General features: G+C 47.5%; 1 protein-coding gene across 1 annotated transcript in view; it reads right to left on the reverse strand.

The window, feature by feature from the left end:
- Nucleotides 1-911: 911 nt before the first annotated feature.
- The window catches only part of FBXL16 (F-box and leucine rich repeat protein 16), a 56,973-nt gene continuing 45,288 nt past the window's right edge, over nt 912-12,596 (reverse strand). The window contains exons 4-6 of the mRNA XM_038762425.1: nt 8,405-8,489; nt 7,849-7,912; nt 912-1,214 (exon numbers count right to left, since the gene is read on the reverse strand). Of these exons, the coding sequence (XP_038618353.1) occupies nt 1,066-1,214; nt 7,849-7,912; nt 8,405-8,489 (298 nt within the window). The 3' untranslated portion in view covers nt 912-1,065. The remainder of the gene's footprint in view (nt 1,215-7,848; nt 7,913-8,404; nt 8,490-12,596) is intronic.

Here is a 12,596-nt window from a genome sequence, read left to right on the forward strand (position 1 = left end):
TGCCAACTTCCCAGGCCGGGCCCTGCCCGCCGGCCCCGTCCTTGCCTTCTCCTGCCTCAGTCTCCCTCCTCCCTGCCTTGGCTGGGATGCCTTGAGCTCCTCACCCGCCCCCCGGGCCGGACCCCCGGTCCTTTCCGAGCCCCCCGCGTGGCTTTGGCCGGGGGGCAGTGGGCACCGGAGGCTAGGGCCCTCTCTCGCCATGACCAGGGCGCCGAATCCCAGGCCTCCTTGGAGGTCTGCGGGCCGCCCTGGGGGTCTCCCCTAGGGAGACGGGAGGGTGCCCGCCTCAGACCGGGCGGAGAGGGACCGAGCAGCTGGACGGTGACGGGGGCCGAGGTCCCCCGTGCCAGCCGCCTCCAGGGGAAGGAAGAAGATGGGGCAGCTGAGGGCGGGGGTGGACTGGGCTGGACTGGGTGGCAGGCTGGGGGGACGGGGGGCCGCGGGTGGGCGTGCAGGGCTGTGCTTGTGTGGGAGCGAAGGCGGGGCACGGAGGGCACGGGGGGGGCACGGCTGTACGACGGGAGGGCACGTGTGGTCGTGCGGGTGGGTCCGTGTGTGGGAATGTGCGCGCGCGCTGGGGATGGAAAATCCCTGGCTGGGGCGGGTTTAGGGGTCAGGGGTCAGAGGTCAGGCCCCGGGGGCTGAGAGGGTGAAGGACGGCCCCAGGTGGCGGGGCCCTGGATCTGGCAGAGGGGGCAGGGGGAGCAGGGGGAGGCCGGGGGTCCCCTCGCCCCCTCGTCGGGGCTGGCTAGCGGGAGCCGTGGGCCTGCAGGGACGGAAGAGGATGCTGGGAGCGGCGGCGGTCACGCCAACGGCGGCGCTGGGCTGAGCGCTCGCCTCCCAGCCGGTCCCCGCTCCCTGCGGGCCCCGGCCCCCCATCCCCGGCCTGTCCCGGGACGGGGGGAGGGCGGGCGGGCCACCGGCCGGCCCCGGGTGGCCTGCGTCGGTTGGCGGATCCAAGGCGGGAGCGGGTTGAGGGAAGGCGAAGCGGCGCGGAGGGGAAGGCCTGGCCACGTCCAGCGGGTCCCGAAGGAGGGATGGGGAGGCGCAGGCCGGCGGCGATGGCTACTCGATGACCAGGCAGCGGGGCAGGTGCTGGGAGAAATACTTGGAGAGCTCCGGGGTGGCCCCGGGGCAGTTGGTCAGCTCCAGCTCCTCCAGGCCCTGCAGCTGCACCAGGCCCGACAGCCCCGTCGTGGTGAGCAGGGGGCATCCTGAAAGCACACGCGGGGCGACGGGCGGCGTGAGGCTCCGGGGGACCCCCGCGACCCTCTCCCCGCGGGCCAATTTGGGGTCCAGGGTCGAAGCTTCGACGTGGAGGATAATAATATTGCCCCGTGTGGGACAACTGGATCGCCTTGTATCCCCCCGCCGGCGCTTAGAACAGCGCTTTGCACGTGGTAAGCGCTTAACAAACACCATTCAAAAAAAACCAAACGACGGCGGGATTTGTTAAGCGCTTACTACTAATGCTCATAATAATAATGATGGTGTTTGTTAAGCGCCGTTCAAAAAAACCAAATGACGACGGGATTTGTTAAGCGCTTACTACTAATGCTCATAATAATGATGATGGTGTTTGTTAAGCGCCGTTCAAAAAAACCAAACGACGACGGGATTTGTTAAGCGCTTGCTACTAATGCTCATAATAATGATGATGGTGTTTGTTAAGCGCCGTTCAAAAAAACCAAACGACGACGCGATGTGTTAAGCGCTTACTACTAATGGTAATAATAATAATGATGATGTTTGTTAAGCGCCGTTCAAAAAAACCCAAACGATGACGGGATTTGTTAAGCGCTGACTACTAATGGTAATAATAATAATGATGGTGTTTGTTAAGCGCCGTTCCAAAAAACCAAACGACGATGGGATTTGTTAAGCCCTTACTACTAATGCTCATAATAATAATGATGGTGTTTGTTAAGCGCCGTTCAAAAAAACCAAACGAGGATGGGATGTGCTAAGCGCTTACTACTAATGCTCATAATAATAATGATGGTGTTTGTTAAGCGCCGTTCCAAAAAAACCAAACGACAGCGGGATGTGTTAAGCGCTTACTACTAATGCTCATAATAATAATGATGGTGTTTGTTAAGCGCCATTCAAAAAAACCAGACGACGACGGGATTTGTTAAGCGCTGACTACTAATGGTAATAATAATAATGATGGTGTTTGTTAAGCGCCGTTCAAAAAAAACAAACGACGACGGGATGTGTTAAGCGCTTACTACTAATGCTCATAATAATAATGATGGTGTTTGTTAAGCGCCGTTCAAAAAACCAAACGACGACGGGATTTGTTAAGCGCTTACTACTAATGCTCATAATAATAATGATGGTGTTTGTTAAGCGCCGTTCAAAAAAACCAGACGACGACGGGATTTGTTAAGCGCTTACTACTAATGCTAATAATAATGATGATGGTGTTTGTTAAGCGCCGTTCAAAAAAACCAAACGACGACGGGATTTGTTAAGCGCTTACTACTAATGGTCATAATAATAATGATGGTGTTTGTTAAGCGCCGTTCAAAAAAACCAAACGACGACGGGATTTGTTAAGCGCTTACTACTAGTGCTAATAATAATAATGATGGTGTTTGTTAAGCGCCGTTCAAAAAAACCAAACGACGACGGGATTTGTTAAGCGCTTACTACTAATGCTCATAATAATAACGATGGTGTTTGTTAAGCACCGTTCAAAAAAACCCAAACGATGACGGGATTTGTTAAGCGCTGACTACTAATGGTAATAATAATAATGATGGTGTTTGTTAAGCGCCGTTCCAAAAAACCAAACGACGATGGGATTTGTTAAGCCCTTACTACTAATGCTCATAATAATAATGATGGTGTTTGTTAAGCGCCGTTCAAAAAAACCAAACGAGGATGGGATGTGCTAAGCGCTTACTACTAATGCTCATAATAATAATGATGGTGTTTGTTAAGCGCCGTTCCAAAAAAACCAAACGACGACGGGATTTGTTAAGCGCTTACTACTAATGCTCATAATAATAATGATGGTGTTTGTTAAGCGCCGTTCAAAAAAACCAAACGACGACGGGATTTGTTAAGCGCTTACTACTAATGCTCATAATAATGATGATGGTGTTTGTTAAGCGCCGTTCAAAAAAACCAAACGACGACGGGATTTAAGCGCTTACTACTAATGCTCATAATAATAATGATGGTGTTTGTTAAGCGCCGTTCAAAAAAACCAAATGACTACGGGATTTGTTAAGCGCTTACTACTAGTGCTAATAATAATAATGATGGTGTTTGTTAAGCGCCGTTCAAAAAAACCAAACGACGACGGGATTTGTTAAGCGCTTACTACTAATGCTCATAATAATAACGATGGTGTTTGTTAAGCACCGTTCAAAAAAACCAAACGAGGACGGGATTTGTTAAGCGCTTACTACTAATGGTCATAATAATAATGATGGTGTTTGTTAAGCGCCGTTCAAAAAAACCAAACGACGACGGGATTTGTTAAGCGCTTACTACTAATGCTCATAATAATAATGATGGTGTTTGTTAAGCGCCGTTCAAAAAAACCAAACGACGACGGGATTTGTTAAGCGCTTACTACTAATGCTCATAATAATAATGATGGTGTTTGTTAAGCGCTGTTCAAAAAAACCAAACGACGACGGGATTTGTTAAGCGCTTACTACTAATGCTCATAATAATAATGATGGTGTTTGTTAAGCGCCGTTCAAAAAAACCAAATGACGACGGGATTTGTTAAGCGCTTACTACTAATGCTCATAATAATAATGATGGTGTTTGTTAAGCGCCGTTCAAAAAAACCAAACGACGACGGGATTTGTTAAGCGCTTACTACTAATGCTCATAATAATAATGATGGTGTTTGTTAAGCGCCGTTCAAAAAAACCCAAACGACGGCGGGATTTGTTAAGCGCTGACTACTAATGCTAATAATAATAATAATGATGGCGTTTGTTAAGCGCCGTTCAAAAAAACCAAACGACGACGGGATTTGTTAAGCGCTTACTACTAATGCTCGTAATAATAATGATGGTGTTTGTTAAGCGCCGTTCAAAAAAACCAAACAACGACAGGATGTGTTAAGCGCTCACTACTAATGGTAATAATAATAATGATGGTGTTTGTTAAGCACCGTTCAAAAAACCAAACAACAACGGGATTTGTTAAGCGCTTACTACTAATGGTAATAATAATAATGATGGTGTTTGTTAAGCGCCGTTCAAAAAAACCAAATGACGACGGGATTTGTTAAGCGCTTACTACTAATGGTAATAATAATAATGATGGTGTTCGTTAAGCGCCGTTCAAAAAAACCAAACGACGACGGGATTTGTTAAGCGCTTACTACTAATGGTAATAATAATAATGATGGTGTTTGTTAAGCGCCATTCAAAAAAACCAGACGACGACGGGATTTGTTAAGCGCTGACTACTAATGGTAATAATAATAATGATGGTGTTTGTTAAGCGCCGTTCAAAAAAAACAAACGACGACGGGATTTGTTAAGCGCTTACTACTAATGCTCATAATAATAATGATGGTGTTTGTTAAGCGCCGTTCAAAAAAACCAAACGACGACGGGATGTGTTAAGCGCTTACTACTAGTGCTAATAATAATAATGATGGTGTTTGTTAAGCGCCGTTCAAAAAAACCAAACGACGACGGGATTTGTTAAGCGCTTACTACTAGTGCTCATAATAATAATGATGGTGTTTGTTAAGCGCCGTTCAAAAAAACCAAACGACGACGGGATTTGTTAAGCGCTTACTACTAATGGTAATAATAATAATGATGGTGTTTGTTAAGCGCCGTTCAAAAAAACCAAACGACGACGGGATGTGTTAAGCGCTTACTACTAATGCTCATAATAATAATGATGGTGTTTGTTAAGCGCCGTTCAAAAAACCAAACGACGACGGGATTTAAGTGCTTACTACTAATGCTCATAATAATGATGATGGCGTTTGTTAAGCACCGTTCTAAGCGGACGAGGTGATCCGGTTGGCCCACGGGGGGCTCAAGGTTTGTATCCCCATTTTCCAGATGAGGGAACTGAGGCCCGGAGAAGTGAAGCGACTGGCCCAGAGTCACCCGGCTGACAGTTGGTGGAGCCGGGATTTGAACCCGTGACCTCGGAGTCCAAAGCCCGGGCTCTCTCCGCCGAGCCCCGCTGCTTCTTGCTATGGGCCGAGCACTGTTTTGAGCGCTCCCGCCCCGCCTTTTAGACTGTGAGCCCACTGTTGGGTAGGGACTGTCTCTATATGTTGCCAACTTGTACTTCCCAAGCGCTTAGTACAGTGCTCTGCACACAGTAAGCGCTGAATAAATACGACTGATTGATTGATTGATCGATCTAGACTGTGAGCCCACTGTTGGGTCGGGACCGTCTCTGTATGTTGCCAACTTAGACTTCCCAAGCGCTTAGTCCAGTGCTCTGCACACAGTAAGCGCTCAATAAATACGATTGATTGATTGATTGATTGATTCCCTGTGAATCTGTGAGCCCCATTTGGGCCAAGGACTGTTTGTGATTGGTTTATATTGTAAACTGGTGTATTGGTTTATTTTGCCAGTGCTTGGCACATAGTAAACTCTGAAGAAATACCACTACTATTATTCACTCGATCATTATATGTTGCCAACGTGGACTTCCCAAGCGCTTAGTCCAGTGCTCTGCACACAGTGAGCGCTCAATAAATACGATTGATTGAATACAGGGTGAACGGGTGGTCCCACGGCGGGGCTCACGGTCTTCATCCCCATTTTACAGATGAAGTCACGGAGGCCCAGGGAAGTGAAGCGACTTGCCCAAGGTCACACAGCTGACAAGTGGCGCTCCCGCTAAGCCGTGCTGCTTCCCAGTGGCGGGGGTCTGGGCTTCTCCTTGGGGGTGGGGGGCGGATGTCTGGGCCCCGGGTGGGCAATCAATCAATCAATCGTATTTATTGAGCGCTTACTGTGTGCAGAGCACTGTACTAAGCAATTGGGAAGTCCAAGTTGGCAACATATCGAGACAGTCCCTACCCAACATTCATTCATTCAAGCGTATTTATTGAGCGCTTACTGTGTGCTCAAGTACTGTACTAAGCGCTTGGGAAGTCCAAGTTGGCAACATATAGAGACGGTCCCGACCCAACATTCATTCATTCATTCATTCAAGCGTATTTATTGAGCGCTTACTGTGTGCAGAGCACCGCACTAAGCGCTTGGAAAGTACGACTCGGCAACAGTTGATGAGTGGATGATGTAGGGTTGAGCAGGTCAGTGAAGTTGGGGAATTCATGCATTCATTCAATCGTATTTTTTGAGCGCTTACTGTGTGCACAGCACTGGACTGAGCGCTTGGGAAGTTCAAGTTGGCAACATATATTCATTCATTCATTCAGTCAGTCGTATTTATTGAGCGCCCACTGTGTGCAGAGCACTGTACTGACTGCTTGGGAAGTACAAGTTGGCAACGTATATTCATTCATTCATTCATTCAGTCATATTTATCGAGCACCCACTGTGTGCAGAGCACTGGACTAAGCGCTTGGAATGAGAGGAATTCACAGTCTAGAAGGGGGAGACGGAGAACAAAACGAAACATATTAACAGAGTAAAAGAAATAGGATAGATATGTACAAGCAAAATAAATAGAAAAATAAATAGAGTAACAGATAAATAGAGTAATATATAAATAAATAGAGTAATAGATAAATAAATTACCTCCTTAAATAAATAAATAAATAAATAAATAAAGTACCTCCTTCCCTTCCCCACAGCACCTGTATATATGTATATATGCTTGTACATATTTATTACTCTATTTATCTTACTTGTACATATCTATTCTATTTATTTTATTTTGTTAGTATGTTTGGTTTTGTTCTCTGTCTCCCCCCTTTTAGACTGTGAGCCCACTGGTGGGTAGGGACTGTCTCTATATGTTGCCAGCTTGGACTTCCCAAGCGCTTAGTACAGTGCTCTGCACACAGCAAGCGCTCAATAAATATGCTTGATGATGATGATGATGATGATAGAGTAAATATATAAATAAATAGAGCATCCCCCCAGTAATAGATAGAGTAATATATAAATAAATAAATAGAGTAATAGATAAATAAATTACCCCCTTAAACAAATAAATAAATAAATAAATAAAATACCTCCTTCCGTAATCCATACAAACATATATACATATATACATAAATAAATTACCTCCTTAAATAAATAAATAAATAAATAAATAAATAAATAAATAAATAAAATACCTCCTTCCGTAATCCATACAAACATATATACATATATACAGGTGCTGTGGGGAGGGGAACTTGTTGCCAACTTGTACTTCCCAAGCGCTCAGTACAGTGCTCTGCACACAGCAAGCGCTCAATAAATACGATTGATATGATGATGATGATAGAGTAATATATAAATAAACAGAGCATCCCCCCAATAATAGATAGAGTAATAAATAAATAAATAGAGTAATAGATAAATAAATAGAGTAATAGATAAATAAATAGAGCATCCCCCAGTAGTAGATAGAGTAATATATAGAGTAATAGATAAATAAATAGAGTAATATATAAATAAATAGAGCCTCCCCCCAGTAATAGATAGAGTAATAGGGAAATAAGTAAATAAATAAATAGAGTAATAGATAAATAGAGTAATATATAAATAAATAGAGCCTCCCCCCAGTAATAGATAAATAGAGTAATAGAGAAATAAGTAAATAAATAAATAGAGTAATAGATAAATAAATAGAGTAATGTATAAATAAATAGAGCATCACCCCGGCCCGGCCCCATTTATGGAGTGAGCGGAGGCGAGGGAGGCCTGGTCTCACCTGCCAGAGACAGAAGTCGCAAGCTGCGCATGGCCAGGAGATGTTTCAGCCCAAAGTCCTGCACCTGTATAATAATAATAATAATAATGGCATTTATTAAGCGCTTACTATGTGCCAAGCCCTGTTCTAAGCGCTGGGGAGATTACAAGGTGATCAGGCTGTCCCCCGGGGGGCTCCCAGTCTTCATCCCCGTTTTCCAGATGAGGGCACTGAGGCCCAGAGAAGTCGCCCGAAGTCCCCCGGCTGACCGTCGGCGGAGCCGGGATTTGAACCCACGACCTCGGACTCCAAAGCCGGGGCTCGTTCCACTGAGCCCCGCTGCTTCTCTTGAGCCCCGCCGTACGTGTGGGGTGGTTGTTTTGGGGGGGCCGCCTCGCCCTCGCCTCCCTCTCCCTTCCCGCCGAAAGGCCTTCGAGAGGCCGAGGGGGCCGGGGCGGCTGTTGGTGATGGGGTGGTCCCCGTCCGCCCGCCCGCCGCCCCCCACCCCCCACCCTGGACGTCCAAGAAGCTCCCCGGGGGGTGGGGAAGGGGGGTTACCCCAATAGCCGGCCCTTACCTGGCAGCACCAGCGCAAGTAGAGGCTTCGGAGGGAGGACATGGTGGATAGGTAGCTGAGCCCGGTGTCCGTGACGCGCACGCACCTGCGGGACGAGGGGGTGGGAGGCCTCCGCTGGGGTCCGTCCCCCCCCCCCAAAAAAATCCTCTCCCCTGCCCCGCAGCCCCTCTCCCGTCCAGAAGCCCACCGGGGTGAGCGGATGGGGGGCTTCACTTGGGGACCGCCGGGCTGGGGACGCACGTGCTCTCCCTCTGCCCCTCTCTTTCTAGCCTGTGAGCCCACTGTTAGGTAGGGACCGTCTCTCTATGTTGCCGACTTGGACTTCCCAAGCGCTTAGTACAGTGCTCTGCACACAGTAAGCGCTCAATAAATACGATTGATGATGATTCACTCAACCGTATTTATTGAGCGCATTCATTCATTCATTCATTCACTTTTAGACTGTGAGCCCACTGTTGGGTAGGGACCGTCTCTCTATGTTGCCGACTTGGACTTCCCAAGCGCTTAGTACAGTGCTCTGCACACAGTAAGCGCTCAATAAATACGATTGATGATGATTCAGTCAACCGTATTTAGTGAGCGCATTCATTCATTCATTCATTCACTTTTAGACTGTGAGCCCACTGTTGGGTAGGGACCTGTCTCTCTATGTTGCCAACTTGGACTTCCCAAGCGCTTAGTACAGTGCTCTGCACACAGTAAGCGCTCAATAAATACGATTGATGATGATTCACTCAACCGTATTTAGTGAGCGCGTTCATTCATTCATTCATTCACTTTTAGACTGTGAGCCCACTGTTGGGTAGGGACCGTCTCTATATGTTGCCATCTTGGACTTCCCAAGCGCTTAGTACAGTGCTCTGCACACAGTAAGCGCTCAATAAATACGATTGATTGAGTTTCATTCATTCACTCAACCGTATTTATTGAGCGCTTACTGTGTGCAGAGCCAGGCTGGGGACGCACGTGCTGTCCCTCTGCCCCTCTGTCCCTCCTTTCTAGACTGTGAGCCCACTTTTGGGTAGGGACCGTCTCTATATGTTGCCAACTTGGACTTCCCAAGCGCTTAGTACAGTGCTGTGCACACAATAAGCGCTCAACAAATACGATTGACACAGTAAGCGCTCAATAAATACGATTGATTGATTGATTGATTTTCAAAGCACTGCTAGGATACAAGGCGATCAGGTTGTCCCACGTGGGGCTCACAATCTTCATCCCCATTTTCCAGATGAGGTGACTGAGGCCCAGAGAAGTGAAGTGACTCGCCCAAAGTCACCCAGCTGACAATTGGCAGAGCTGGGACTTGAACCCGTGACCTCTGACTCCAAAGCCCGGCCTCTTTCCATTGAGCCAAGCTGCTTCTCTAAAGGATGATAATACCCGCCTCTCCTGGCTCACAGGGAAGCCGGGAAGACAAAATCCAAGCAATGGAAGTGCTATTGTTATTATTATCATTATCATTATTATTTTTCTGAGTTAATAATAATAATAATAATAATAATAATAATGTTGTTATTTGTTAAGCGCTTACTATGTGCCAAGCACTGTTCTAAGCGCTGGGGTAGATACAAGGTAATCAGGTTGTCCCACGTGCTCACAGTCTTAATCCCCATTTTCCAGACGAGGGAACTGAGGCCCAGAGAAGTGAAGTGACTCGCCCAAAGTCACCCAGCTGACAATTGGCGGAGCCGGGACTTGAACCCGTGACCTCTGGCTCCAAAGCCCGGCCTCTTTCCATTGAGCCAAGCTGCTTCTCTAAAGGATGATGATATCATCCTTTATTACTCTATTTTTTTTATTTTACTAGCACATATCTATTCTATTTCTTTTATTTTGTTAATATGTTTGGTTTTGTCCTCTGTCTCCCCCTTCTAGACTGTGAGCCCGCAGTTGGGTAGGGACCGTCTCTAGATGCTGCCAACTTGGACTTCCCAAGCGCTTAGTGCAGTGCTCTGCACACCGTAAGCGCTCAATAAATACGAATGATTGATAATACCCGCCTCTCCTGGCTCGTAGGGAAGCCGGGAAGACAAAATCCAAGAAATGGAAGTGGTATTGTTATTATTATCGTTATCGTTATCATTTTTCTGAGAGTTTAAAATCAGTCAATCGTATTTATTGAGCGCTTACTGTGTGCACAGCACTGGACTAAGCGCTTGGGAAGTCCAAGGACAAAACCCCTCCGTGATATTGCTGCCTTTTTGGCGCCGCCTGGCGGACATTGGTGAGCACGGCACCCCTGCGGCTTCGCTGACCCCCTCCGAGATATTGCTGTGCTTTGGGCGCCGTCTGGCGGACACTAGTGAGCACGACACCCCTGCGGCTTTCGCTGACCCCCTCCGTGATATTGCCGTCTTTTGGGCGCCGCCTGGCGGACATTGGTGAGCACGACACGTCTGCGGTGTTGCCGTCCCGTGTGCTGAGAAGCCTGTGCGGTGGGTAGAGCCCGGGCCAGGGAGGCAGAAGTTGTGAGTTCTAATCCCTCCCTCGCCACGTTTGCCAGCTGTGTGATCTCGGGCGAGTCACTTCACTTCTCTGGGCCTGGTTTCCCTCATCTGTACACTGGGGATTGAGGCTGTGAGCCCTGCGTGGGACAGGGACGGTGTCCTACCGGATCTGCTTGTAACCACCCGGCGCTTAGTGCAGTGCTTGGTACATAGTAAGTGCTTAACAAATGCCACAATTATTCCCTTCTAGACTGTAAGCCCCGTGTGGGCAGGGATTGTCTGTCTTTTTTGCTGAACTGTACTTTCCAAGCGCTTAGTACAGTGCTGTGCACACAGTGAGCGCTCAATAAATTAATACGATTGAATAAATGAGTAAGGCCCCTCCGTGATATTGCTGTATTTTGGCGCCGTCTGGTGGACATTCATGTGCACGACACCCCTGCGGCTTCACAGCCCTTCCTGCCTGGGGCGCTTCTCTGAGGCCCCTCCGTGATAATAATAATAATAATAATAATAATAATGATAATAATAATAATAATAATAATGGCATTTACTAAGTGCTTCCTATATGCAAAGCACTGTTCTAGGAGCTGGGAAGTTTACAAGAAGATCAGGTTGTCCTACGTGGGGCTCACAATTGATCCCCATTTCACAGATGAGGGAAGTGAGGCACAGAGAAGTTGTTACTTCCTCAAAGTCACACACCTGACCAGTGATGGAGTCGGGATTTGAACCCATGACCCGTGCCCTAACCCCATGCAGCAGACAAATGGCAGCAAACCTTGTGACTCCTTTTAGACTGTGAGCCTACTGTTGGGTAGGGACTGTCTCTATATGTTGCCAACTTGTACTTCCCAAGCACTTACCGCAGTGCTCTGCACACAGTAAGCGCTCAATAAATACGACTGATGATGATGATGATGACTCCCAGGCACGTGCCCCAACCCCATGCAGCAGACAAATGGCAGCAAACCTTGTGACTCCTTTTAGACTGTGACCCTACTCTTGGGTAGGGACTGTCTCTATATGCTGCCAACTTGTACTTCCCAAGTGCTTAGTGCAGTGCTCTGCACACAGTAAGCACTCAATAAATATGATTGTTGATGATGGTGATGACTCCCAGGCCCGTGCCCCAGCCCCATGCAGCAGACAAATGGCAGCAAGCCTTCTGACTCCTTTTACACTGTGAGCCTACTGTTGGGTAGGGACTGTCTCTAAATGTTGCCAACTTGTACTTTCCAAGCGCTTAGTGCAGTGCTCTGCACACAGTAAGAGCTCAATAAATACGAATGATGATGATGATGATGACTCCCAGGCCCGTGCCCTATCCCTCTGCAGCCGACAAATGGCAGCAAACCTTGTGACTCCAAGGCCCGTGCCCCGATCCCATGCAGCAGACAAATGGCAGTAAACCTTCTGACTCCTTTTAGACTGTGAGCCCACTGTTGGGTAGGGACTGTCTCTATATGTTGTCAACTTGTACTTCCCAAGCGCTTAGTGCAGTGCTCTGCACACAGTAAGTGCTCAATAAATACGATTGATGATGATGATGATGACTCCCAGGCCCGTGCCCTAACCCCATGCAGCAGACAAATGGCAGTAAACCTTCTGACTCCTTTTAGACAGTGAGCCTACTGTTCTGTAGGGACTGTCTCTATATGTTGCCAACTTGTACTTCCCAAGCGCTTAGTGTAGTGCTCTGCACACAGTAAGCGCTCAATAAATATGATTGCTGACGATGA

The sequence above is a fragment of the Tachyglossus aculeatus genome, chromosome 21 (genome assembly GCF_015852505.1).
Source record: "Tachyglossus aculeatus isolate mTacAcu1 chromosome 21, mTacAcu1.pri, whole genome shotgun sequence".
NCBI classification, from domain to species: Eukaryota; Metazoa; Chordata; class Mammalia; order Monotremata; family Tachyglossidae; genus Tachyglossus; species Tachyglossus aculeatus.